This window comes from Podospora pseudocomata, chromosome 5 (assembly GCF_035222375.1).
Source record: "Podospora pseudocomata strain CBS 415.72m chromosome 5, whole genome shotgun sequence".
In the NCBI taxonomy this organism is placed as follows: Eukaryota; Fungi; Ascomycota; class Sordariomycetes; order Sordariales; family Podosporaceae; genus Podospora; species Podospora pseudocomata.
Window position 1 is genome coordinate 2,259,785 of NC_085889.1, and position 26,824 is coordinate 2,286,608.

General features: G+C 51.6%; 10 protein-coding genes and 1 non-coding gene across 11 annotated transcripts; 7 read left to right on the top strand and 4 right to left on the bottom strand.

The window, feature by feature from the left end:
- The first annotated feature begins 4,582 nt into the window (after positions 1 to 4,582).
- Positions 4,583 to 4,682, top strand: QC762_0081090. The gene has a single exon. It is a non-coding gene; the product is annotated as a tRNA-Ser (tRNA).
- Positions 4,683 to 4,779: 97 nt separating this feature from the next.
- Positions 4,780 to 7,169, bottom strand: QC762_505950 (uncharacterized protein; the record flags this gene model as incomplete). Its single annotated transcript, XM_062891017.1, has 3 exons — positions 4,780 to 6,774; positions 6,843 to 6,890; positions 6,962 to 7,169. 3 exons carry the CDS (start codon positions 7,167 to 7,169, stop codon positions 5,105 to 5,107), a joined length of 1,926 nt encoding a protein of 641 aa, XP_062742171.1. The 3' UTR covers positions 4,780 to 5,104.
- A 473-nt stretch (positions 7,170 to 7,642) lies between these two features.
- Positions 7,643 to 9,899, bottom strand: QC762_505960 (uncharacterized protein; the record flags this gene model as incomplete). The annotated part of the gene is made up of 3 exons (XM_062891018.1): positions 8,061 to 9,899; positions 7,818 to 7,997; positions 7,643 to 7,760 (listed from the first exon to the last, which is right to left on the bottom strand). Exons 1-3 carry the CDS (start codon positions 8,108 to 8,110, stop codon positions 7,643 to 7,645), a joined length of 348 nt encoding a protein of 115 aa, XP_062742172.1. The 5' UTR covers positions 8,111 to 9,899.
- A 141-nt stretch (positions 9,900 to 10,040) lies between these two features.
- On the top strand, positions 10,041 to 13,242 carry ACO1 (Aconitate hydratase mitochondrial). The gene is made up of 5 exons (XM_062891019.1): positions 10,041 to 10,341; positions 10,422 to 10,816; positions 10,940 to 11,048; positions 11,098 to 11,177; positions 11,232 to 13,242. The coding sequence occupies exons 1-5, from the start codon at positions 10,228 to 10,230 to the stop codon at positions 12,895 to 12,897; spliced, it is 2,364 nt and encodes a 787-aa protein (XP_062742173.1). The 5' UTR covers positions 10,041 to 10,227; the 3' UTR covers positions 12,898 to 13,242.
- A 129-nt stretch (positions 13,243 to 13,371) lies between these two features.
- RBD2 (putative rhomboid protease) lies at positions 13,372 to 14,876 on the top strand (the record flags this gene model as incomplete). Its single annotated transcript, XM_062891020.1, is given in 5 exon segments — positions 13,372 to 13,486; positions 13,495 to 14,069; positions 14,136 to 14,273; positions 14,326 to 14,595; positions 14,659 to 14,876. Coding segments are annotated over 4 exon segments (807 nt in total). The 5' UTR covers positions 13,372 to 13,486; positions 13,495 to 13,888.
- Positions 14,877 to 15,334: 458 nt separating this feature from the next.
- GAA1 (Glycosyl phosphatidyl inositol protein transamidase complex subunit) lies at positions 15,335 to 17,536 on the top strand (the record flags this gene model as incomplete). The annotated part of the gene is made up of 4 exons (XM_062891021.1): positions 15,335 to 15,350; positions 15,410 to 15,659; positions 15,719 to 16,775; positions 16,845 to 17,536. 4 exons carry the CDS (start codon positions 15,335 to 15,337, stop codon positions 17,337 to 17,339), a joined length of 1,818 nt encoding a protein of 605 aa, XP_062742175.1. The 3' UTR covers positions 17,340 to 17,536.
- Positions 17,520 to 19,146, bottom strand: RPN9 (26S proteasome regulatory subunit). Its single transcript, XM_062891022.1, has 2 exons — positions 18,644 to 19,146; positions 17,520 to 18,578 (listed from the first exon to the last, which is right to left on the bottom strand). Exons 1-2 carry the CDS (start codon positions 18,909 to 18,911, stop codon positions 17,698 to 17,700), a joined length of 1,149 nt encoding a protein of 382 aa, XP_062742176.1. The 5' UTR covers positions 18,912 to 19,146; the 3' UTR covers positions 17,520 to 17,697.
- A 91-nt stretch (positions 19,147 to 19,237) lies between these two features.
- On the top strand, positions 19,238 to 20,856 carry EFM5_1 (Protein-lysine N-methyltransferase efm5; the record flags this gene model as incomplete). The annotated part of the gene is made up of 7 exons (XM_062891023.1): positions 19,238 to 19,508; positions 19,569 to 19,645; positions 19,707 to 19,801; positions 19,859 to 19,950; positions 20,007 to 20,148; positions 20,206 to 20,700; positions 20,761 to 20,856. The coding sequence occupies exons 1-7, from the start codon at positions 19,261 to 19,263 to the stop codon at positions 20,854 to 20,856; spliced, it is 1,245 nt and encodes a 414-aa protein (XP_062742177.1). The 5' UTR covers positions 19,238 to 19,260.
- A 337-nt stretch (positions 20,857 to 21,193) lies between these two features.
- Positions 21,194 to 22,268, top strand: EFM5_2 (Protein-lysine N-methyltransferase efm5; the record flags this gene model as incomplete). The annotated part of the gene is made up of 5 exons (XM_062891024.1): positions 21,194 to 21,222; positions 21,273 to 21,444; positions 21,505 to 21,621; positions 21,682 to 21,799; positions 21,849 to 22,268. 5 exons carry the CDS (start codon positions 21,194 to 21,196, stop codon positions 22,142 to 22,144), a joined length of 732 nt encoding a protein of 243 aa, XP_062742178.1. The 3' UTR covers positions 22,145 to 22,268.
- QC762_506030 (uncharacterized protein) lies at positions 22,147 to 24,884 on the bottom strand. Its single transcript, XM_062891025.1, has 5 exons — positions 24,273 to 24,884; positions 23,858 to 24,211; positions 23,015 to 23,793; positions 22,723 to 22,953; positions 22,147 to 22,670 (listed from the first exon to the last, which is right to left on the bottom strand). The coding sequence occupies exons 1-5, from the start codon at positions 24,358 to 24,360 to the stop codon at positions 22,569 to 22,571; spliced, it is 1,554 nt and encodes a 517-aa protein (XP_062742179.1). The 5' UTR covers positions 24,361 to 24,884; the 3' UTR covers positions 22,147 to 22,568.
- Positions 24,885 to 25,510: 626 nt separating this feature from the next.
- QC762_506040 (uncharacterized protein) lies at positions 25,511 to 26,581 on the top strand (the record flags this gene model as incomplete). The annotated part of the gene is made up of 1 exon (XM_062891026.1): positions 25,511 to 26,581. The coding sequence occupies one exon, from the start codon at positions 25,511 to 25,513 to the stop codon at positions 26,579 to 26,581; it is 1,071 nt and encodes a 356-aa protein (XP_062742180.1).
- Between the last annotated feature and the right edge of the window lie 243 nt (positions 26,582 to 26,824).

A 26,824-nucleotide genomic window follows, 5' to 3' on the forward strand; every position in this document is an offset into this window, starting at 1 on the left:
ACTATCAAAGCAAAACAAGTTAGCTCCCGAGGATGACAGCTGGATGTGCATCATGTAATGCTCCCAGATCCCTGGGAGCACCCGGCCCGGGGTGAACGGGGAGCATGCGCCACACTTCTCCGCTGGCTACCACCCTGCCGGATCCTCCTTCTCGGTCCCTGATCCGGTTTAAATCAAGTTTTCTTCGTTCTAATTCTAGGCTGGTTACCTCCGGTGGTAATGCTCAGACGGGCACTACGGGCAAAATCCGGGGTAGCACGCAGCTGACCATCTTGGTTTACAATGCCCCATCAGAGATGCAAAAGGCCATAGCCTACTTTCCTACTCGTCAGCTAGCTACTCATACTCCCACATCAACGTCAGATCTGACTCTCGCTCTATCTCGGCAACCAACAGATTTCAGCACTGCCCCCCTTCCTGACCACCCAAATGTTGGTCATGGGGGTGGGTAAGGTGAGTTTGTAGGAGGAGGGTATAGGTGCTGCAATGTGCATGTCTCACATATAGACCTTGACTACTTGACAAGCAATATCAGAAGCAGACGAAGGGGGTGGTAGGATGACAAAAACATGATATCGCACCAACGCGGTGACCAGTACAAGCAGCCGTCCATTCATGCTCACGATCTATAATCGTCAACTCTAATAGTAGGATGCGTTGGCACCTTGCTTAGGTCTCTCTAAAGACTACCAATCCGTTTACGATACACTTGGACCAAAAAGCTAAACCTTTAGGAAAAAATTTAAAAACAGCCATGGAAGTAACAGCACCAATACATGAAAATACATGAGGTATACACAGAAACCAAGGATTACGTTCCACCCCACTCTTCCCCTTCTTCCCTCTATCTTTCTTTGCAATCACCCAGTCTTCTTCCTGAGCAACAACCCTTTCTTCTCATCCAACAAATCTCTTTTTGATCTGGCCGACGACCTTGTCAAAAAAGCCGTCTAGTTGCATCCAGAACCTTGCCTGAAGCCTCCTAGTGATATCAAGGACTACTTTGGATGATCCAGAATTAGGTAGATAGTAGCTGCTAAATATCATCCGGCACTTCTGGTCCATTTCGGAGGAGTCGATGGCGTTGCCATAAAGCTACCAGCAACTGGTAAGATTTTGTTATCGTACCTCAGGGTATCTTCCAAAGGCTGCTACAAATGTTGCTTTGGTAATCTTGCCCTGGTGGGCATCGCCTTTCCACCTCTCGTCTGGGAACTCCTTCCTGGGGTGTAGAGTTAGTCTGTGTCATTCTAGAGCAACTGGGCTGATGTTTCGAGGTTACGCCCTCGAGGCCCTTCCATATCAATTTGACGTCCCTAAGACTGTTGACGTAGTGATCGGGTCTGGGTCCGCAGTCTGGTTCTTGGTGGACGTTAGTGTCGATATAATCCCAGACCTCATAACAGCGTCAACCACGCTCCTCTGTACCGACAAGAGACATAGGTGCAATCAACCCTGACGCGCGGTTACAGTATTGACCATATGTTGAGAAGCAGTGCCTCGGCCTTGCACAACAGTCGGTGTGCCTACGAAGCGAGCTAATGTATCTTAAAAGATAGTTACTGCGCCTCAAATGATAGTTGGCATACCTTGAAATATAGTCGGTGAGCCTCATGAGATGGCCGGGCTTGGAGTTATGACCAAAATGTCTTCTGAGGGGCATTATTATAGCCGTTCTGATTGTCCGGCCTTTGCCACTGTCGCTTCCTCGAACTGTGGCAAACATTCTGGCCGCGTGAACTCTTCTCAATGAGCATCTGACGCTGGTTCGTAGATGAGGTCTTCGAATTGAACTGGCTTCATCATATCGTACGCAACCATCATCTCACGGCCGTTTTGGTTGTCCAAAACATACATGGTCTGATGCAGGTCGTGCCCGTCAGTGATCTGTCACGTAGAGTTTTGGACGTCTTCCCCAGGTGCCGTTGCCCTTGTAGCATTACGGACCTGAGTCCTTTCGGGCTCAGGAATACTCCTCGGGTGCGGGATATGTGCCTCGGCCCTCCAAGTTTCGAAATAATGCTGAAATGGATGCAACCACCAGGCTGACTGTGCCAGTTGATGTACGGCTACATGCTAATGGCCGAGAACCAAGAAGTCTTCAAGCCGAGGCCGGAGAGGTTTGAACTTCCCATCGTTCCCTTCTGCACTGCTCGAAAATCGTGGTTCAATCCCAAACTCCTCTTCTGCGAAGAAGTACTGGTACCGGTAGAGCCGTTGAACCACCATTGCGGGGTACATCAGATGCATCGGGTTGGCATATCTGAGCTTATTAAGGGTCTCAATGACAACTTGCCAGATTTGTTTGTTGATATGGTCGAAAACTGGAAGCAGGAGAATGGGTCCGGCGAGGGCTTGACGATATTCTCGATTTCGACTTCGGGGTTCATTTCATAGACCGCACGATACTCGTTGTCTTCCTGCTTGAGATATGCTACGACTGGCGCCTCACTCTTTCCACTACGTTCCAGTAAAACACGTTGGGTGTCACCGATCTCTTGTCGTGTAAAAGTCTGTGTCTTCTGTAGACCACTGCTTGCGCAACAAATACAGGAGGAATCGCTTGGTATTCTCGAGGGCGTCCTTTCGCCAGTACTCTACCATCTGGATCAAGTAGTCTGTCCGTTGTCCAGACACACAATTCAGTTTGGCGAGACCAGAGTTCTTTCCGGTAATCCGGTCCGATTTGACATGCTTCTCGATACTTTCCTTGTTGTATCTTGGCGCCTATGAGAACTATAGGGGACATGTTAGACACATCGATGCCGCAGAGAACAGCCTTGCCCCTGATTAGTTGTTTGTAGAAGCTTTCTGTCTGTGTTCTGCGGATGGTCCTCGGAACTAGTATAGATCGTCCGAAGTAGTAAATATCGTACGGGTCAATGCTCATCACATAATCTCCTCCTCAGTAAACTCAGTTGACTTGACTATCAGCTCACCCTCTGTGCTGGGTGAAACCTCAGGCCGGGGAGTTTCGACAGGAATTAGATCCTCTATCCGAGTGTTCAGACAGCGGATGTTCTGGTTGGAGGTGAGACGATGAGCTCCCAGTATTATCGCCAGCCACATATGTCAATTGGGTGCTGACTGTTGGCAGAAGCAAGGGGGGTATATGGAGGTTGCTTCCATCGCCACGGATAGCCATCTGAGCATGATCGCAAATTCGGATAACTTAGCTGATGGCGTTTTCTACTTAGTGATACTGTTGCTGCTTTGGCGAGCTAGCACAAGAGTGTCGGGGATTGTGTTGGTCGCTTCGAAGAACACGAGTAAACGGCCTCCAAGTCAAAACAATTTGGTCTCATATATTCTGGAAGGAAGCTAGCGTTGGGGGTCGTATGCAGCTCAGGATGATGCTTACACAATATAAGCGAAGCCCAGAAGTCGATAACATCTCGACTTTGCTTGGTAGATGATTGAGCCATCTCTGAGATGGTTGGATATGAGGTACGTGAGAGGAATCGGAGAGTGAATTTGGATGGTGCCAGCTCCCAACATTCGCTACCCGGTTCATTGGTATAGATGCTGGTGTTTCTCTGCCGATTTCCCATCGAAAATAAAATTATACGGTTGTTGATGATGAAAGTGCTGGTCGTAAATTTCCGCGGGTTGAGCGTGACTTCCTCTTGCGAATTTTTTCTTTACACTAACTGGATCTTACCAGGCAAGAGCCAGGTCGGTGTACCAATCGTACCTTCCATAAACATATTTAAGCAATAAAATGCAGTCAATAATTGACAGTGATCTTCAAACCCAAAATCTAGCCCTGTGCCAAAAGTCTTTCTATTGTGGTCGACATCATATACAATCAAGCCATCAGTTCTACCTAACTCGGTGAGAGTCTCCTGTAAGCCCAACCGAGGCAGCCAAACTATTTCAAGATCAACAGCAGTATAATGTAATGAATAAATATACCATATATGCCAACCATGCTAGTTTTAATACCCCTTCCACGCAAGACCTAAAGATCACGAAACCGTTGACAGCACCCAGTGCACCGTCAGATTGCTTGGCCAAAGTCACTCCATTTTATGACAGTTATACGTAACTAAGGTACCTATCTTGTGGCATTTCCGGTAACACAATCACGGCTCATCTGGCTACTCCAACTTTCGCAGTTCCGGGATATATTTACAGAGTAGACTGTACCCTTGTTTACTATGCACGTTGTCGTATTATTTACAGCTATCGATCCCAAGGTAAACAGTGCAACTGAATCATATTAGTAGGCACCAGGCTCATGTTTATGTAATAATTCATTGTTTTCCGATGATCAGAACTATATTCTTGTCTTCAACTCTCACCAAGTCCCCCCCATAATTCACGGAATAAACCCACGCATTTAGCTCTTCTGAGGTATCTCAGGTTGCCGCCTCGTTAAAATACCTTAGCATCCACCATGGCTTATTTAGTCTGCAATTCATTGGAATGAACATAATTAACCGGCGCCTCTCTGCCCAAGTTATGTCATGGTGCAATTCAAAAAAAAATTATTGAGGAAAAAAAAAAAGGAGGTCCATGTGAGGTTGTACCACGCATGAGCCACATTTCTCCTTTCCAAATCAACAAACAGTCAGCATCGGTCAGCATGGCAGAGTGGTCTAATGCGTTAGACTTGAATATCCATCACATTCAGGTATCTAATTCCTTCGGGAGCGTAGGTTCGAACCCTACTGCTGACGATAATCTTTTGCATTTTTCCACACCTCACCCCTTTCATGAAAGGAGATCTTTTTGTGAGCATAGACAAATCATTGACTCTCTTTTATATTTCACCTGCTTTGATTATGTTATCGGCAATGATATGACCGCGCAAACGCCCAAAGACTTCAGCAATGTACATTTACAATAGGAATACGAAAACGCTAGCTAGCTAAAACTTACATCAGTAGGTATTCCCGGCATGCACGCCTCTTTTCTTGCGTTCCTTAGCCTCCGAGGAAACAAAACTCCAATTCATGCCCCACGTAATCATGAATGCCAGGCCCATACTTACTCCATGCCCAAGTAATGACAACAAAATGGAAACGATGCGCTAGAGATGTACAGCATTTTCCAGGTACAGATACATACCAACATGAATATTTCTTCAACCCAAACCTCTTCAGTAAAAATTTCCTACCCCGTCACCCCCCCCAGCTTGATAACCTCCCCCGCCGCCGCCGCCTTGATACCCACCGTTATTATTCGACTTGTTATTTTGCTGATTATTCGCATGGTAGAATCCAGGGTTAGAGGGATTCGAGGGCCCCTTGGGGATAGGCTGCTGTGTATCCTCGTACATGGCTGCAAACCCTCCCTGGCTATCTCTCCCGCCAACATCGTCAAGCGACTTGTAGTGATGAGTGTGATGAACTCCCCTGTCCCCCCCACCACGACCGCCGCGGGCCCCCTTAGGAGCCCCTCCGCGTTGGCCCCTGAAGTTCCCACCACCTCCTCTTCCACCACCCCGACCAAAACCACCGCCACCTCCCCGATTCCCTCCCCGATTGACCTGTGGAAAGTTATTTTGGTTGTTATTATTGCTATTGAAATTCCTCCCACCGCCACCAGGACCAGTCGGAGGATGGTGGTGATGGTTCCCCTGTCTCGACCGGAAATCATCCTCATGAGCGGTATGCTTCCTCTTCGCTCCTCTAAAGTAGCCGCCGTCGTAAGAACCCTCCCTATAACTCGTCCCATCAATGCGCAGCAGCACTTTCTCGGCAACCTTTGTCTCAAACACAAACGCCTGCTCCGGAGAAACCGGCTTCCAGTGCTGAATCTTTGCGGCATCCGCGTGTCTCGCGCCCCTCCTGAGGGCGAGGACGACCAGTGGGACCGGGTTTCCAGTGTGGTATGACGCGTCTGCAGGGACAGGCTTCAGAGAAACAGCCCAGACGTTGTCTTCAAAGCAAGCCGTGCCACTGACTTGCCAGCTCATCCTCTTGCCCCAACCACCGACTTTCCGAAGCAGATCCTCCGGACAAGGACGAGGGCAAATCATGATGTTATTAGCATGCAGCTTAATCTCGCTGTCGGGAAGGTTGGGGATTGGCATCAGGTCCAGCAACCGTCGCGTGTCGGCGCTAGAGATTAGATACCCCGTCCAGAAAACTTGTCTTTTGATCACCCAGCGCTCGCCTCGGGAGCCGCGTCGTCTCTTGGTCAGTGACGCATTGTGATCTTTGATAATGGACCGGACCTCGGCCACTTCCACCACCGGGTCGAGATAGGCTGCCATGTCTGCCACGTGAATCACTTCCCCATTGATCGGGCCTCTCGTCGGCGAGGTATTCTGTTGCTCGTTGAAGTTCGCCAAGAAAGTCTGAAAGCTCTTGACGTGCTTTATTCTGTCTTCGTAGATACGAATCTCCTCCGCATGTCTGTATGTTTCCATCAAAGCTCTGAGAAATTTCTCCTTGAAGTCGAGTGTGCTGATGAAATGCTGGTTATCAGGGCCGACGGCGGGCTTGAGACAAACCATGTCGAACTCGAGACCCTTGCTCTTTATTATCCGCTTAATCAGTTCACTGAAACCGGACTCGGATCGACCGGTCAACAGGACGCAGAAAGCATCCTTTTGTTGTGTGCTCAGTTGGACGAGCTCGACAATCTTCTCGTTCCACCATCCCTCCCATGCGCGCGGCTCCTCTTTCGCGATGCCTTCGCCCGTCGCGGCGAGAATCCGGGAATCGTGCCACCATCCACCATTTATAAACGCATCGGGGTTCGAGAGTGTGCCTATCGTTGGGTTGTTCCAGATCTTGGGATTGGGTAAAGGGGTTTTGAAGACTGGCGCGCAGCGCGTTCTGTTAGCGACTGGTTATGTCATATCGAGGATGCACCAAGGGACATCTTACGGGTATTATCAAAATCGTAGATGTGAATCGCCTGGATCTTGACGACAGCTATGATGCGACGCGGTATTAGTACTTATCTCCGACTCAATCAGGGACCAGTCAAGATAATGCGAACGAACCTGGGAGCTGCTTGTTGAGGATGGACCACCTGCCCATCGCAGTGACAGTATGTTGGGGGCTTACAGCAGGACTGCTGCCCTTGGCCTGACTGACGGTGCCAAAGCTGCCATTGTTAAAGGCGGAAAAGGCAGATGTTCCCATGACTTGTCGTACCAATGTTTTCTTACGAGAGACGTGTTGCAGGAGTAGGGACCATGGCAAGCTCATCACTTGCGACGACGAAAGACTGAAGGCGATGAACTAGGCGCTAACAATTTCACGTTCGCCTTGCTGCAGGCTGCATGGATGTCTGGAAAAAGTGGGGTGAGCCACGGAAGCCAAGGCTGAGTTTTGGGACTTGCAAGTCTCTAGTATGCACTTATCCGAGTCAGGACGTATCACCTATAATTGCATGTCTATAACCTCAAGTCTCCGAGCGGATATGTGGTCAACTCGAGCGACCTAATATCGAATTTGCTGGTGTCTTCATCCCTTCTGAGCGGCCCAAGTAGATAATGCGACCTGTGGTATATATCTCTCCCTACAATGCAAAGGAAAAGCCAAGTATTTTCTCTCGAAACCAACGCCAAAAATGAACCTCCCCATACAACGCCTTGCCCTAGTCTTCGATCCGAACCGCAGAAGCGTACCGTAGATGGAACTGATGAAGATCATGAATGGAGCTGAAAATGAACACGCCTTTAAGCAATATCGATCTCCATGTCCATCTTGGGCTTCACAGGGCCGTTGTCCACCCCGAGACCCGAAGCAGCGTTCGCCTCTTTGTGAGTGAAAGCGCCATCCTTGAGCTGCTTCAATCTATCAAAATTTTTAGCATGACTGTTCTCTACAGGTCATTGCTGAGACGTCGCTTACTGTCTCCTATGAGGCTTGCCCTTCTTGTGAGAGGTCAGGTTGGTCTCGGTGTCGAACCACTTGGCGCATGGGATGCAATAGTGCTGCCCCAGACCGGGGAGATCCTCTACATCCTTGGTCTCCTTGTAGAGCTCAAGATGTCTTGGAGAGGCAATGTCAGAGGCAATCTGGTCCAGGTCGCTGTGAGAAGTGTTAGTTGATGTCCTGTTCTCATGTAATTTTGGTCTGTGCATCACAACTCACCGACGTCTCCGCCTCGTCTTTGCCATCGAACGCTTTGCAAAGACACCCATTTTATCGATGGATTTTCGATCTGTGTGGCTGTTTTCACGAGTGTCCAGTTACAAATGCGTGGTGGGCTGGATGGGCGCTGGCGGTATCAATTGGCACCGATTCTCAATTCTGAACGTGGGGCAAGATTTTGGCTGTAACATTTTTCTGTGCTACAGCTAGATATGGCCCGAGCTTTGTAGCGGGACGCCGTTATGTCCGAACATTTCAACGACGTTCTTTTGGAGCCGCATTCTTGAAAGTGAAATATTCGCAATTTTGACATTCACCTTCAGAAGACATCGCCACGTCCAAAATCATCGCTTCAGCTCAAAAAACGTCGCCATTCCGACGCTGAGCGGCAACCGGAGCTACAGGATTATCGCCCTCGAATCTCCATGTCTCCGCCGAGCGGTTCAAAGGCCGAGCCGGCAAGGCCCCGGGTGGCCCCACTTTCAGGTCTCCAGGTCAGCAGAAAATTTCATGGCAGCTTTCCTTGTGCCCGCGCGCCAAGACCTCTTGATATTTGGGCGCCATAACGTTTAAAGTACCCGCTCCACGAAACCGGGAGACCCGTTTCGGATCCCACCAGATGCCGAACCCGTCAGGAACCTCCAAACAGCACAACTAGCTGGCTGTGAGGTCAGCTGCGCTCATGAGGCTGTCCCGGTGCACCGACGGATATACCGGCGTCGTTGTGGCGGCCGGTGCTCTTTATACCAGACGGCATGCGGGGTTGTGATAAACGGGGTTGTTGCGTCACTTTTTTAGCCTTGCAGGGTTGGCGAGAGGCTCTTATCGCGTGTCACCCCGCGTTTTTTCGAGATGCCGCCCATAGTTGACAGGCTTTGACGCAAGCGTGCCGTCTGTCTCCTCTTCATAGCGCTGTGTCAGTGAACGATGTACAAGACGCTTGGAGCTGCGGAAACAGTCTCCCATCCTCAAGTATCTGTTCTATGTGTCCTACAAGTTGTGGTAGAAGTGGTCGGTGATTGGTTATACCATCCCCGGCATTGGCTAGAATCTTTGAAGAAGACCCCACGTGGGGAACTTGGGAATGGATTCGAGCTCGGTGACCGGCGGAAAATGCTGCGGGATTTCGCCGTGATGGAAATGAAGCTCATCAGAAGAGCTCCTATCCCAATGTCAGCTTATGATAATTTCAGGAGAGGCTGTGATCTTGCCCAGCGCTTGTTGGCGGCTTGAGAGGCACATGAATCAGCTGCAGCACATGTCATCAGCACCGTAGCACCCAAGCCTCAGATACCCCGGTCGTAAGCTCCGGCTTGAAACAACCACAACCCCTGTGAAGCTTGAGGGAGTCGAAATTCCATGTTTGATTGAGAAGAGCTTCGAAGCTCTTTGTTGTCTCCGTAGCCAATACCTCTAGAGATCAGGAGGGAAACAGGTCGCTGCCTCGGCTATTCGTGCTCGCGTCGGTCGGAGTCTAGGTGCTGTCGTTACCCTTCATCCGATATCCCTGCCCCTCATTGGCAGCAGAGCAAGCGTCTGCGAGGCCAGGTACCGCTCGCAGCTGCAGCCTCCTCTCGCTAGTCTCTCAGGGTGCCAACCCGGAAACCCTGGTGTTGTTTTGTCGTGTGTGTGTGCCCGTGGTCGCCCAATGTCTCTTTGTGTTTGGCGTCCCCCAGGCTACGGCAACGGGATCAAAGACAGTAGTGACAATTCAGGACTCATAGACAGATAGCAGCAATAAGGGCTGGGCATGCGACATAGACCACTCACGCGGCTTTGATCAAAAAAAGAACAGCCATAAGGGGAAGGGATTGGGGAGAGGGCTAACCTGATTCGAGCTGGCAGCGATGTCATGTCCTGCGATCCAGTGCTCCCCCACAATGCGGGAGAGCATAATCGGCGGGGTTCTGATTGGCCAGCTGGCAGGTCTCCATCCGGGACGAGATACTTTCTCGGCTATGACGGTGGCAGCAGCTCCAACAACAGGCCCTCCCGTTGCCACTTATGACCTAAAATCCCTCCTTGCGAGATTCTTGCTATCTTTTTAAATTCTCCTCCACTTTTTCGCTCTTCTCTTCCTCCAGAAGCCACCTGGTTTGCAACGTCAACACCTTCTACCTCAATTGACTCTGTGAAGCTGCGCTCACCGAGCTGATCGTAAGGCAAGATGATGGCTACTCGTCAGCTCCTGGGCGCTGCCCGGAGCCGCGCTGTCGGCAGCGCGAGCCTGGGCCTCCGGCGCACCATGGCTACCGTCTCCGACTCTGCCCTTGACAAGAAGGTGAGCACTCGACCGGCTGGGAGGACAACCTGGGAAGCACTGGTGATCATGGCTTATCTGACACATGCTCGCGCAAACAGGTCAAGCAGAACAACTGGGAGGAGGGCAACTTCATCAACTACAAGAAGATGTCTGAGAACCTCGCCATTGTCCGTTCCAGACTCAACCGCCCTCTCGCCTATGCCGAGAAGATTCTCTACTCCCACTTGGACGATCCCCATGGACAGGAGATCGAGCGTGGTGTCTCCTACCTCAGACTTCGCCCCGACCGCGTTGCCTGCCAGGATGCTACCGCCCAGATGGCCATCCTTCAGTTCATGTCCGCCGGCATGCCCTCCGTCGCCAACCCCACTACCGTCCACTGCGACCACTTGATTGAGGCTCAGCAGGGTGGTGAGAAGGATTTGGCTCGCGCTGTTGGTATCAACAAGGAGGTCTACGACTTCCTTGCCTCTGCTTGCGGTATGTTCTCCCTGTGCTCTCAGCACTTCTTTCAACTTGGTTTAGAACAATATACTAACATATGTAAACAGCTAAATATAATATGTAACATATGCGCATTCCTGCCATTAAGAACGGTTTACTGACTTGATTATAGCGGTTTCTGGAAGCCCGGCTCTGGTATCATTCATCAGATTCTTTTGGAGAACTATGCTTTCCCTGGTGGTCTCCTTATCGGCACTGACTCCCATACCCCCAACGCTGGTGTAAGTTGAATGCGATGGCAAAAGAAAATCAGGCGCTGACAGGAAATAGGGTCTCGGTATGGCTGCCATTGGTGTCGGTGGTGCTGACGCTGTCGATGTTATGGCCAACCTCCCCTGGGAGTTGAAGGCGTAAGTGCTTTTAGCGTAAAGCTTAAAATGTGCGCAGCGCTAACATTTTCATAGTCCCAAGGTTATCGGTGTTAAGCTGACTGGCTCTCTCTCTGGCTGGACTTCTCCCAAGGATATCATTCTCAAGGTTGCTGGCATTCTCACCGTCAAGGGTGGCACTGGTGCCATCGTTGAGTACTTCGGCCCTGGTGTCGACAGCTTGTCTGCCACTGGTATGGGTACCATCTGCAACATGGGTGCTGAGATTGGTGCCACCACCTCCCTCTTCCCCTTCAACGACCGCATGTACGACTACCTCAAGGCCACCAAGCGTACCGAGATCGGTGACTTCGCCCGCTCTTACGCCAAGGAGCTCCGCCAGGATGACGGTGCCGAGTACGACCAGCTCATCGAGATCAACCTCTCTGAGCTCGAGCCCCATATCAACGGTCCCTTCACTCCCGATCTTGCTACCCCCATCTCCAAGTTCGCCGAGGCTGCCAAGGCCAACAACTGGCCCGATGAGGTCAAGGTCGGTCTTATCGGCTCTTGCACCAACTCCTCGTACGAGGATATGTCCCGCGCCGCCTCCATCGCCCGCGATGCCCTCAACCACGGCATCAAGTCCAAGGCTCTCTTCACCGTCACCCCCGGTTCCGAGCAGATTCGCGCCACCATTGCCCGTGATGGCCAGCTCCAGACCTTCGAGGAGTTCGGTGGTGTCGTTCTTGCCAACGCTTGCGGCCCCTGCATTGGTCAGTGGGATCGCCAGGACGTGAAGAAGGGCGAGGCCAACTCCATCATCTCTTCCTACAACCGTAACTTCACCGGCCGTAACGATGGTAACCCCGCCACTCACTCCTTCGTCACCTCCCCCGATCTCGTCGTTGCCATGTCCATTGCCGGCTCTCTCTCCTTCAACCCCCTCACCGATACCCTGAAGGACAAGGATGGCAAGGACTTCAAGCTCTCTCCTCCCACCGGCAACGGTCTCCCCGAGAGAGGCTACGACCCCGGCCAGGACACCTACCAGGCCCCCCCTAAGGACCGTGCCAACGTCACTGTCCAGGTCTCCCCCACCTCCGACCGTCTCCAGCTCCTCTCTCCCTTCAACGCTTGGGACGGCAAGGATGCCACTGACATGCCCATCCTCATCAAGGCCCAGGGCAAGACCACCACCGATCACATTTCCATGGCCGGTCCTTGGCTCAAGTACCGTGGTCATCTCGACAACATCTCCAACAACATGTTGATTGGTGCCATCAACGCTGCCAACGGTGAGGCCAACAAGATCAAGAACTTCACCACTGGTGAGTGGGATGCCGTCCCCGCTGTTGCCCGTGACTACAAGGCCAAGGGCATCCGTTGGGTCGTTATCGGTGATTGGAACTACGGTGAGGGTTCTTCTCGTGAGCACGCCGCTCTCGAGCCCCGCCACCTTGGTGGTCTCGCCATCATCACCCGCTCTTTCGCTCGTATCCACGAGACCAACCTCAAGAAGCAGGGTATGCTTCCTCTCACCTTCTCCGACCCTGCCGACTACGACAGGATCAATCCCGATGACAAGGTCGACATCCTCTGCACTGAGCTTGCTGTTGGCAAGCCCATCACTCTCCGTGTCAAGCCCGCCAACGGTGAGGCTTTCGAGATCCCCCTCTCGCACACCTTCAACGAGGCCCAGATTGAGTGGTTCAAGAACGGTTCCGCTCTCAACACCATGGCCAAGAAGGCCAAGAACTAAAATACCCCAAAATGTGACGTGTGTCATGAATCGGAGAATGAGAATGGTGGTGTGAGGGCCGACAGGAAAGATCGGCGGCTTCTGGAACTATGGGAATTGGCGTAACCGCAGCAACTGTTTCCTTTTGTATGTATAGTCATGGCCTTGCATTTCAATGGTACTTGTCATTTATATGAATCTGGTGTCTGGGCTGTTGTTCAATGGTTTGTGTGGAATCTGGAATTTCACCGGTATACATTTGGAGTTGAGGGAACACCGCGTTCTTTGGTGTAAGTATACCGCTGGTGTATCGCTATCATTTACGTACGATGAATGAAGATTTGAAGAAAACTACCCCTTGTAATATCTTGAAATGTCGTCATGTGTTGTATCAGCCTTATGCTACTAATTTTGGCGAAGATGCACCAACGTGGGGGACCGCACGTTGTTAAATAATTTATTTTTTTTGGGTTGGATATCCTTACCTGACTTTACGCTACATATTGGCGAAGATGCCGGCCGGCAAGGGCAATTTTTCATATTATGCATTTATCGGGCTGATCAAATGCCAAACCAACCGTTATCCTTATCGCTGTGCAGCTGTCAGCATGTTTACAGGGTGGATTATGAGGTAGGGTCCATCGCGCATCCGTCCAATTCCCTTGATGCATGCGCGGTTGGCTGAGGTCTCTTCCACTTTGCTTATTGTGGTTTCTTCCCACATTTTCACACTCTTGATTTTATGTCGTATACGCCAGAAGCGAGGTTTTGTTGAGGCATCCGGCGACGAAGCGAATGACCTGACGACGTCCACAATCGCAACGAAGCGAGCCGGTCGAACAGCCCAACGAAAGCGACGCAGGAAAAAGGGGCCTACCAGAAGAGAGGGGATACACAATAATTGGTCCTGGAACATCACGACGATTCGGTTATATAACAGTTTAATCACAACTTTACGTTTTCTCAACACTTACCGTATTTTCCGGGAATAGAGACAACCAAATCAGACACCATGCCACCCAACATCACCGCACTCAACACCACCCGCGCGCGAACCTACGTCTTCCGGCTGCCGCTGTTTACACGAGTAGTAATAATTGCGATTGTTGGATTCTGGCTGGCGGGGTTACAGAGCATCGTTGATATTCAACAATGGGGGGCGCTGATACCGGACGAGATGGGACTTGCTACTCGTATGCTTGCCCAATAACCCAAAATAAGATGGACAACAAGACAGGGCTGACTGACGTTGGGGATAGTATACCGCATGAACACCTTTCCGTTTATCCACCTCAACATTTTCCACGCTGTGATGAACATACTCGCCTTGACACCTCTAATGGAGAGGTTTGAGGCTGAGTACGGCACGCTGAACTGCCTGGCGTTATTCTTTGGGCGTGAGTATCCCATCTGTAAACACTATGGAGTGACACGGCTGACGAATAATAGCATTAACAACCATCCCCGCGTTTCTGTACGTCGGTTTGGAGAAATTCGTTTTCGGTAACAACGTTGCGGTCATGGGAGCGAGCATGTGGGTGTTTTTGCTGCTCGGGGTGGAGGCGGTCAAGACTTACAAGGTCAATCCGAACTTTGTCATTGGGACGTACAGTATTCCTACTTGGACGACGCCGATTGGGGTGCTGTTTGCGATGGCGGTGTTGGTGCCGAGCTCGAGCTTTTGGGGACATGCGGCTGGGTTGGCGGTTGGTTATGGTGGTATGTTTTCCTCAACTCTTAACAAGAAAGAAAAGAGACAGTGTGCTGACGTGAAGGGTGTAGCTGGTTTGGGCTATGTTAAGTTCCTTGCGCCACCAGAGAAGATTCTGAGATGGATCGAGGGGAAGCTGAATCTGCTGGGAAGACTGCCGCACTATGTGAGCATTGACCAGAAGACGTATGGCAGGTTTGGAGTGCTGCCTTCGAATAACACCCCTGCTGCTGCTTCACCAGGTGTTGCGTTGGGGTTGGTCGGGAGTACCCAGAGGTTAGGACCTTAGATTTGGGGGACGGGGGATTGGGATTATGAGGCGATGTCTTGTATGAACAAAGTGTTGGGTTATGTTCTTCTTGTAATGTAATTCTAGCACGCTGGGTATACCATGGGGTTGGGAAGATACGATGGGAGGGATAAGGGTTATGTTAATTTGGGCTGGAAGGTGAGCCCTGCTATAGATATGATATACGTAATGCTTCTCTTCGGGTTGGACATTCTTCAACTCGAATTCCAGAGTCGACATTTTCTTTAAAACAAACCCCAGAAGCTGTTGAGTCGTTATGGTTAATAATTAACGCAATCAGGTTAGCGCAACCCCGTATTATGCATGAAACGGCGCGCCACGGTTTCGGTCCCCAATTAATCACACAAACGCGCGACCCCTGATTCAGTAGGCGCATCTGACAGCACAGCTCTCGAGAGAGCTTCCCGCTGCATGCAATTGACGGTACTGCAGTCAAGATGCCGCGATTATTATGTGAGTAATTCAGAGTCCTGGGACGACTACAGCTTGCTAACGGCTTGTTTCCTGAATAGCTAGCGCGCTGGCGCTTCGTCGCGACCCACGAATTCTAAAGATCCCACCATACCTCTCGTTGCTGTGCATCCTTGTCGGTGCGGTGTGGCTGTTCCTCCTCCCGCTGAACGAGTACTCGAGACGGACATATATTTCAGAAAATGCGCTTTTACCGGGACAGGTACATACTTATTTTGGGGGGAGTGACCAGAATGTTCTTAGGGCGTATAAGCAGGAGGTGAACTCGCTGGTGGGGAAGAGTAATGTCGAGTAGGTCCTTGCATAGGATTGACACGGGCTGGATGGTTGGGGGCTGACAAGAGGAATAGGATCAACGACAAGCTCGAGTCGATAGTCAGAGGTCTTGGGCTCAAGACGGCGAGGCAGAACTTTACGTATCATGCGGCGGGACGGACGTTTGAGGGGGAGAACCTTTATGCGATCCTTCAGGCTCCGAGGGGAGATGCTACTGAGGCCATTGTTCTGGTGGCTGCTTGGGAGAATGTCAAACATGAGGTTAACAAGAATGGGGTTCCTCTGGTGTTGACTTTGGCGAGATATTTCAAGAGGTGGTCGCTTTGGTCGAAGGATATTATTATCCTTCTTAGTCCTGACAGCATCGCTGCTCCTCAGGCTTGGGTTGATGCCTACCATGATGCGCACGACAGCTCCCGGGTGGCCAGCCTGCCTATCAAGTCGGGGGCTCTTCAGGGGGCTATTGCTATTGACTATGTTCAGGAAAACCGCTTCAAGAGCGTTCATATTGTTTATGATGGCGTCAACGGGCAGCTTCCCAACCTCGACTTGATCAACTCCGTTGTTAATATCGCCGGAGGACAGATGGGTATGGGCGTGGCTTTGCAGGAGATGTGGAACCACAATGACAAGTACCCTGACCGTCTTCGCACCATGCTTCGGGGTATGCTCAAGCAGGGTCTTGGCCTTGCCAGCGGTCCTCACAGCAGCTTCATCCCCTACCACGTCGACGCCGTTACTCTTCAACCCTTTGGCGAAGGCTGGCAAGATGAGATGGCCATGGGCCGTGTCGTTGAGGGTACCTTCCGCAGCTTAAACAACCTCCTCGAGCACCTCCACCAGAGCTTCTTCTTTTACCTGCTCATGCACCGCGAGCGCTTCGTCAGCATCGGTACTTACCTCCCCAGCGCCATGCTCGTAGCCGCCAACTTCACCATCATGGCCATCTTCCTCTGGATGAAGAGCGGACAACCCGAGATCCCGGCCGCCTCAACCACCGAGTCGTCCGACAAGGACGACGCCCCAACACCAACCACCGAGCGTGATCTCTTCCTCCCTCTGGCGATAGTAGCCCTATCCGGCTCCCTCTCCGCCATCCCTCTCTACATCTTCAACCACGTCCCCGAATCGGTAAGCCATACCCTCCCGTTTACCCCCTCACCCTTTTTTTTTCTTTCTTTTTACTAACCCTCCCTTTAGGCCCTAACCCCCCTCTTCTACCTCTTCCTCCTAATCAACACCCTCTTCCCAATAACCCTCTCCCTCACCATAACAACCCTCTTCTCCCCAAACCTCCAACAATATCACCTCGTCAAATCCTTCTCCCTCCTGCTCCTGGGCATGTTCCTCTCCTCCCTCGCAACCCTCAACTTCTCCCTCGCAATGCTCATCGGCCTTTTATCCGCCCCCCTCTCCTTTGTCAAACCTTCCTCCTCCCCTGTGTCCCGCATTGTCGGCTTCGTTCTACTCAACCTCACCAGCCCCCCCGCTGTCCTGCTCGCCAGCGCGGCGATTTGGGGTCTCAACGTCGGTGACATCTTGCGCGAGGCAGCAGTGGCGTGGCATGTGACGGGGACGTACTCGGCCGTGGTGGTCTGGTGCGTTTGGTGGCCGGCTTGGTTGGCGGGGTGTGTTTGTGTTTTGGGGAGGCCGGGTCGGGATCAAGAAGAGGAAAAGAAGGTGAAGAAGGCTTGACAGAGTAAAAAGATTTTGTTTTTGTTGGCGTTGATTTAATTTTTTTCGTCATCTACCATGGAAGACAGCAAAAAAAGGGAAAATATTTACATCAGGAGACAGGAGTGCATAGTTTATACCATATCCACCAGTACCCAAGCCAAGTGTGCAAATACAGCGATCTCAAAACCCAAGCTTCAGTGTATAAGATCATAAGACGCTCAGACTTTCATCATTTGTCTAATTACGTCAAGGGTTGTAGAAGGCCACTACTCTATGCCATGATTTCCACACGCCAGTCTAGCCCAGCATCGAAGCTCGCTGTTTCTTTTCTCTCTCACTCCTCATCCATCAACGTCTTGTCCCGTCTAAGATCCGACTAAGCAGCCCAGACGTCCTGCCCGACCTTCTCAATCCAGTTGCCCAGCTGCTCCACACTGGAATCCCACTCCTTCAACCTCGACCTCATGTTCTCAATCTGCGTCATATCCAACACCTTGGGCTGCACCCAGTTGATATGCGCCACCTCATCCACCTGGTCAATCGTCCCCCTCAACAGCCCCAGACTAAGCGCCTTCATGATCAGATGCTCAATCTCGTGTGGCTTGACCTTTGTCTCTGACGCAATCGTGTCAAACGACATGGCCCTGTCGTGAGGGGGACGTCTAAACACCGCCTCGGTAAGCGCAGCGAGGTAAATCTTCTCTCTGAGCTTATTAGAGTGCGCCGCCAGCAGAGGATGAGCCTGGATCTGGTTGGCCAGCAGGTCATACTGCACCAGATCCCCCTTGTTGAACGCAAACACCAGGTCCCTCAGCCACTTGTCCTCCTCCCTCTCCTTGAGCGCATCCAGAATAGGGTGGAGGAGCAGCTCGCCAAAGTTGTAGATGGAGGCACTCACGAGCGCGGCGATGGCGAGGTCGTGTGCCCTGTGGCGGCGCTCCTCGTACGGGAGGTTCTTGACGTCGATGCAGGCTAGGTAGAGGAGGGCGTTCTTGTAGTAGGCGCCAAAGTCTTGCTTGGCTTGGTAGTAATCCGCCTGGGCGTGGTAGAAGGAGGAGTGAACGATGGTCTCGACCGAGTCGAACTTGTCGAGGATGGATTCGGCCTTGTCGAGGTCTTTTCGGGCGCCGGGGAGGTCTTCGAGGTCGAGCTTGACGCGGGCGACGGCGATGAGGGCGAAGACGTGGGCGTCTTGGGAGTTTTCCTTGTCGACTCTGGTCGCTACGGATTGCATAAAGGCGAGGCGCTCGTTATTGTCTGGTGGTGGGTGGGTTAGTATTGTTGCGTCATGTTGGAAGTTCAACGAAGGCGAAGTAAGCTACCTAGGCATTGTGTGGCGGCTTTGAGGGCGAGGTCGACGAGCTTGAGTTGGTTGATTCTGTCGGCGAACTTCAAGACGAAGACCTTGTAGAATTGTAGGCGTTGGGGGGCGCTCCCGGGGTGGTTGAAGAACTCAATGAGCTTGTTGGTGAGCTCGTGCCAGAGCTTGCGCTCCCATAACGTCTCGAACTCCAGGACATGACCCTGGAGCTCATCGATGGTGTTATCCCGCTGCTCGGCGAGAAAGTCGGAGATGGTGTCGACGTTCATGATGGCCGTCCACTGTGTGGTTAATTCTGTGGGTTCTATGGTGTGTTCACTATCGATCCTGGATTCCTTCCGAATATGTGACTCGCGGGGGTATCAATCGAAGTTGAAATGCTGAAAGTTAAAGTTGAAGATGGAAGCTGCTTGAGGCTGCCCGCTGCTGAGAGCCCAGCTTCCCTCTTGACGCGGCAGGGCAGCCTATCGATGAGGTACGTACCTGGCGGGAGCTGGCCTGTGCTCCCTCTGCCTTGCTCAAGCTCCCCACCCCTGATTGGCTAGCGTCATCGCCGACCGGGGCAGTAGTGGGTCTGGGAGCTTTGAAGCGGGTGGGCAACTTGATGGCGGTGGTTGAATGCCAATTGACGAAACGAAGCTCCCATATTTCCGTATTCCCCGACGACCCTCACGTCAATTGAGAGGACCCAGCGCTTCTAGCGATCTCAACGTCCATAGTCCAGTAAATATGGCCTCCATGCCGACCGCCGTGCGGACGGCGGCGCCCAAGATCGCCAGGAGCGCATTTCACCACCAGCGCCGAGCCCTTTCCGACGTCCACATCACGCGCACCGGCAAGCCTCTTATCCGCACCCAGGGTGGCCGGTCCGTTGCTTCTCCTTTTTGACTGAGACAAAAGGGGCCTTTCTGATAGAGTATCGACAGTTCTTCCCTCGGCGAGCACACTGCCACCGTCTTCGGCGCCACTGGCCAGCTCGGTCGTTATATTGTCAACAGATTAGGTTCGAACTACCGAGGGGCAGAGGCAATTATGAAGGGGGACTGACGGAATGTTGCGTGTAGCGAGACAAGGATGCACCGTCGTTGTGCCCTACCGTGAGGAGATGGCCAAGCGCCATCTCAAGGTGACAGGTGATTTGGGTCGGGTTGTCTTCGTGGTATGAAGAGAGTCTTCAGGAAAGGAAACGAGAACCATGATGCTAAAGAGGGGCTAGGAATACGACCTGCGCAACACCCAGTCGATCGAGGAGAGCGTCAGACACTCTGACGTTGTCTACAACTTGGTTGGCCGGAACTACCCTACCAAGTGAGTGCGGCAACGTTGGTCTTGGTCAAAGGGGGAAAGGGGGCTAACCAGGTCAGGAACTTCTCCTATGAGGATGTCCACATTGAGGGTGCTGAGAGGATCGCGGAGGCGGTTGCCAAGTACGATGTTGATCGGTTCATCCACGTCTCTTCGTACAACGCCGACCCCAACCACGTTTCCGAGTTCTACTCCACCAAGGTATGTAGCCCCTGAACAGCCAAGTGGAAAGGTGCGGAGGTCTAACAGACTACACAGGGCCGTGCTGAGCACGTTGTCCGCAGCATCTTCCCCGAGACCACCATCGTGAGACCTGCTCCCATGTTCGGTTTCGAGGATAACCTGCTCCTCAAGCTTGCCAGCGTTGTCAACCTCTTCACCTCCAACAACATGCAGGAGAAGTTCTGGCCAGTACACGTCATCGATGTCGGTGAGGCTTTGGAGAAGATGCTCTGGGACGACAACACTGCCGCCCAGACTTTCGAGCTTTACGGTCCCAAGCAATACGCCATGGCTGAAATCGCCAAGCTGGTTGACCGTGAGATCTTCAAGAAGCGCAGACACATCAACGTGCCCAAAGCCATCCTCAAGCCTGCGGCTGCCATCATCAATAAGGCTTTGTGGTGGGACATCATGTCGGCCGACGAGATTGAGCGCGAGTTCCACGACCAAGTAATTGACGAGACGGCCAAGACTTTCAAGGATTTGGACATTGAGCCCACCGACATCAGCAAGTGGACTTACCATTATCTGGTACGTTTTATTTTTTATTTTCCCTTTTTGCTTTGTTTGCATCGACTAACCCCCTTCCAGCAAGGTTTCCGTTCCTCAACATTCTACGACCTGCCGCCTGCCACTGAAAAGGAGAAGAAGGAGGAGAGAAAGTATCTCCACGTTTTGGATGAGTAAATTGTTGTCAGGGGCCTGGGGTGGAGAGCACGGGACACCACGTAGAGTGTACATACCTATATAACTAGAAATTTCCTTGGGTTGTGTGGGTTCAAAAGACAAGACGAAGAAGAGAACCGTCGTTGTTGTTGTTGTTGTTGTTCAATTTTGATGCCAAGTAGTTGCAGTTGAAAGAGGCTGTTGCAACCCTCAAAACTGGGCTCTGGACTTGCCAAAAAATGCAAGATTTCCACAGATGGGTCCAAATTTTTGCTGCAGACTTTCACTTTCAACCGAACAGCCCCATACAGTCACCTTTTTGCTTCACTAACACTTCACAACCAAAACTCACCCGAAAATGGCCGGCCAAGATAGTGATGATGAGATGTGAGTCTGTTTGTGAGAAACAGTTGAATGTGAAACTAATATTATCACAGTGTTCTCTCCTCCTCCGCCCTCGATGCACTGAAGGAGTTCTACGCCGAGCGCGATGCCCGGCAGGAGCAGTTCGCCAAGCTTCAGGCCAAAGCCGAAGAGCAGCATGATTTGCAGCAGCAGAAGCTGTCGATGGAGGCGTTTGGGGAGGACTGGAACGAGTCTCAGTTTTGGGTCAGCATAGCTTCCTCTCAATGATGGTCAGAAATAAATGCTAACATTGTGAGAAAACAGTACTCGGACGAAACAGCAAACTTCCTCGCCAAACAGCTCCTGCTCAACGCAACACCAGACATGACGATTGGTGTCGTTTCTGCTCCTAGTGTTTTTGTAGCTTTGAAGAATATCTTGGTATGCTCTCTCTATTCCGTCTCTCCTTTCTTGCAAGATCACTAACAAAAGGAAAATTAGAATGCTGCCAGCCCAGAAGAGCCCAAACCAAAGCTCATCCTCCTCGAACACGACAACCGCTTCGCCGTCTTTCCCGAGTTTTCCTTTTACGATTTCGCCCAGCCGACTAAACTCCCTGGTACGTTCCCCTTCCCCCTCCCCCTTTTTCCCTAACTAACACCCCTTAGCGCACCTAAAATCCTCCTGCGACCGCATCATCTGCGACCCCCCCTTCCTCTCCGAAGACTGCCAAACCAAAGCCGCCATCACCGTCAACTGGCTCTTCAAGCCCACCGCCGCTGACGACAAAAAGCTCATCGTCTGCACCGGCGAGAGGATGAAACCCCTCGTCACCCGGCTCTACAAGTCCGTCGGTCTTAGAACCACAGACTACGACCCTGTGCATGCCAGGGGGCTAAGTAACGAGTTTTACTGCTATGCTAATTTTGAGAGTTTGGGGTGGAAGTGGAGGGAGGAAAAGTAAATTCCCTACCTACTTTGTAGATATAGGTAGCATGGCTTCATGACAGACAACCTTTCCGCATGTCTGGTAATGGTGCTTCAAAAGTGCGCTCAATGAACCACACCAAATCTATTACCCCTTTCCCAACCAGTATTTCATATCAATGAATGCTTTTTATACAGTGCAAGAAGTGGTATTTACAAATGCCGCTCCTTCCTTCATTGGAAGAGATCCCCGTACATCCATCCAAAAACCAAATAAAACCACAACAATCCATTTTCGCTGGTCTCTTTCGCTTTCGCGGAAGAACAACAAGATAAGAATAGCCAGCTAACAAAAAAACCAACTATCACTTCAACTCGGCGGCTCAAAAGGTCCGGCCCCGTTCCGTTGGACGATATGGAGACAGTCCAACCAGCTCTGCCTAAGAAACCCAGCAAGGTTCCTACGTCAATGACCTGACAATATAAAACAAGAGGTAGGCTTTTGCGTTGAGCACGTCCGACTTCTGGGCAACTTCCACCTTGTGGTCGTTGAAAGCGAACCACTTTCAGTCTTGTTAGCATTGCCATCTTCCAAAGTGAAAAGAAGGGACATACCTGATCACCAACCCGACAATACGACACATAATGCCCCGTATCAATCTCCCCCACGTGCACCACCACACTCAACAAATCATACGTGCATTGCCTCGCCAGTTCGTAGCTATCTTTTGTGTCCCCAGACCGGCCAACAGTCGTATAAGGCAGCATATTCAACTGCAGCGGGAACTGAACCGGGGTGTCGATCTTGGCTGCTCGCTCATGACGGCCTTGCTTGTACTCGAATCTCTATTCAAGTGTCAGTGGCCACTTTCACTTGCTCGCCAAAAAAGGAAGGAGGGAAACGTACCTTCAGCTGAATCGACAGCACATTCGGCAACCGCTTGATACTCGTCTGTCTCCTCGCCTGCTGCGTCGAATTACATCCATTACACCTATACTCGCACTTATCAAGCTTGACATACTCCTCATCCAAGCACTCTTGCAGCGTCATCGTCCCCTTGCCCCCCAGCAGCTTCTTCCCTCCCTTTTTCTGCGTCAGATTCTCCAGCGGCAGACTCAAGTCCAGAAAGCTTTGTACTTGGTTCGTCACTCCCTGACAATTCTGGCACGTTGTCTGCGTTTGCAGTTTACCATAAAAAGTCTGGTGGATGATGCAGTTACAGCTGTGCTCACTCCCAATCTCTGGTTTCTTCCCGTCACCGTTCCTCTCGTGCAGCTCCTCGGCCAAGAACTGGAAAAACTCGTGCGCGTCTTGCTCCTTGGTCGTGACGAGATTTTCAAAGGCTTTCCGCTCCGAGATCCAGAATCCACTGAGGATATTGGCCGCCGTATAGCCATTGGTGTTTTCCACGGCGTAAAAGTCTTGAAACATGTCATCCATGGCGCAGGAAAGGCAGTGGGGGGTGTCGCAGCTCGAATGGCCGTCGCTCAGGTAGTAGTTTCGGAGGATGGGGTTGTGAAGGAACGACTGGAGAACGACGTTTTGGTAGCACGTGGCACCTGCGTTGTAGATGCCTCGGAGACCGTTGGCCTTGCAGGTTGCTGTCGTGGTGTTTTGGGAGATGTAGGCGGGGCTATCTTTGACAGGATCGGGCGAGAAGAGCTCGTCTTGCTTGCGTTTCCGTGCTGCAATAAAGATAAAGATTAGTTATAGCTAGACTGACAGACAGACAGAAAAGAGAGGGCATACTGTTGGAGAATGTGCTTGTGCCAAGTTTCTTCAACCGAAGCTCTTCAAAGGTTGGGTCATAAACCATGTCGTCGCACATTTGGCAGTAAAGAGCGGCGCTTCTCGAGTCGACATAAAAACGGTGCGACTTCTTGTTTCCATGTTTTATTCGGTCTTCCTCAGTAACCGTTGATGGGCACTGAAGACAAAGATAGGTCGGTGTGAGAGTGGTGACAACTTGCTGAGTGTCCACCACCTTCACCGTCTGGGAGACGACCGGGGTCTGGTCGAATATTGTACGGAGAATCATCTTGTAATGATGGATCGATGTGTTGGTCGTCACTTGATCTTGGTTGAAGAGCTTCTGTAGGTGTTCTATCGAGGCACAGATGTTAGCAAACATCATGCAATAACACAGGGGACCGGAAGGACCTACCGCAACCGTACATGGGCTGGCCTTGCTGGGCTGCTTTGACTTTGTAGTTCTTGGGCGACGCCGGTGTGGCGGGCCTCGCGGATGACATCTTGAATAGTCCTGGAGTCTATAAGAAGTGATACACTTCAAGCTGGTGTGGCTGGCTCGGTCGAGGGAACCCCGCGATTGAATAGGGGGGGAGGGGACACTGGCGAGATCAAGATGCGCCAGTCACGGTTATCGTGCGGCTGTTGGAGTTACAGACTTTTTCAGTTTCCGCGTTGGATCTTTTGATGACTTTTCCTGCCTCAAAGTACCCAAGAAAACTTCTCGGCAAGGGGTGGTCCAGAGGGGTCACGTCGCGAAGTTGGGATAGCTTTCAGGGTGCTTGGCCGTGTAAGTCGAACTTGTCGACCGGGGCTGGAAATGGTCTTATTGACCGTGGCGCGCGGCGATCAAAGCTCAATGGCTTTCACAGGGATTCAGAGTCAAAATATCGGCTTTCACTCTTTGTTCCGGTGCAATTCGACCGGGTCAAGGGTTCCAAGAAAGCTTTAAACCACGAAAGTAAACAAAAGATGTTGGCTGCTGGGATTGTGCCGATTCAGCGATCTCAGTTGCTTCCACGGCAAGGCAGGCGTCCAACGGCCACACGGCTGGCTGGAAATTGCTTATCGCTATCCGCCCGCAAGGCTTATCGATAAGCTGTGGACCCCTTCAGCTTTCCGGCGCTAAGGTGGGATGTCACTGGATGGCGACATGCCGCCAAGACAGCATCAACATCAGCCTCGGCACAGCTGAGCTCTTCTCTTGCTTCTGGAACTCATCTTCCCATTCATATGTTTCGAGTGTATATAGGTGAATATAACAGTGTTAGTATGTCATCAACAAGGCTGAATGAGCTGACGAAACACATAACAACATAAAGTCAACTATAACGTTCAATGTTGTTCGTCATCTCATCTGGTATCAGAATCAAATTCCTCCATCCCAAATTTATTCAAGGTATCACCACTCCCGGCAGCTGAGTGAGACTCGAACAAAGCCCTGCAAGAAGCACCTCACATGTCCGTCCCCATGCCCGGGTAACTGTTACTTACTTTGCGTCTACCCAAAACCCGGACGTTGATCACCGAGACCACTTTACCCCGCAGCCGCCTTGCTTGATCCCCTAACCCCGCGTCGTTATCCCACTTATAAATCCCACCATCAAGCTCATACTACCTCAAAACCCAAAAGCTGGTTTTGGTGTTTTGGTAATGCGCCTCCTCCCCCTATTCCTCCGCCGCCAATCTCACAACCTTCACCACCTTCACCACCACCACGACAAAACCCACATCCCCGAACCAAATCCCCTCTTCAAAATGGCACAACTACCCCCCCTCCCAGAAGTGACCCCCCTAGCCCCCTCCATAACCCGCATCCTAGCCGGCAACCCCTCCAAATTCACCCTCCAAGGCACCAACACCTACCTCGTCGGCACCGGCCCAAACAGAATCCTAATCGACACCGGCGAGGGAAAACCAACTTGGATCACCGCCCTCAAATCCTGTCTCTCCTCCTCCTCAGGCGCCACAATATCAAAATGCATCATCACCCACTGGCATCACGACCACGTAGGCGGCATCCCCGACCTCCTCTCCGCCTTCCCCAGCATCAAAATCTACAAGCACAGGCCAGACTACCACAACCCGACCAACATACCCTTTTTGGACATTTCCGACGGGCAAGAGTTTGAAGTGGAGGAGGGAGGAGGAGGGGCGAGGTTAAAAGCGGTTCACACCCCAGGCCATACAGAAGATCACATGGTGCTACAATACTTTCCCCCCTCTTCATCTCAGCAAGAACAGCCCGGTCTTTTTACCGGGGATAATGTCCTCGGCCACGGGACCGCTGTGTTTGAAGACCTATCTGCTTATCTCACTTCTTTGGCAAAAATGAAGAGTTTGGTTGATGGGAAGGCTTACCCGGGTCATGGGCCGGTTATTGACCAGGGCAGGGAAAAGATTGAGGAATATATCCGGCACAGGCAGCAGAGAGAGGATCAGGTGGTCCAGCAACTGAGAGCCTACCCTGATGTCGCTGTTGCGGGGGGGCAGGAGGGGAGTGAGAAGGGGTGGACGTTGATGGGGTTGGTGAGGGTGATTTATAAGGATGTTCCTGAGGCGCTTCACGTACCGGCTGCTGGGGGGGTGGTGCAGATTTTGAAGAAGCTTGAGCGGGAGGGGAGGGTGAGGGTGTTGGAAGAGAGGGGTGGTAGTGAGGAGGATAGGTGGGTGTTGGTGGGACGGCAGGGGGTAACAGGCTCGGGCCGGGGATCTGCGCTGTGAGTGAGGCCGGGTGAGCCGGGTGGGTGGGTTCCATGGTTTTGGGAACCGTTCTGTCGGGTTTGAAAGGAAAGTGCGAGAGAGGGAGGTTAATGAAGTGATGAGGTCATGATGGTGAAGGTGATGGCTTGGCGCTTGGGAAAGAGTGTGGTGTTGGACTCAGCCTTGTAGCGTTCTAGCATGTTTCCTTTCTGGAGGGAAAGACTGTGGAGGATATCATTATTACAGCAGTGAGTGGGTTACTGT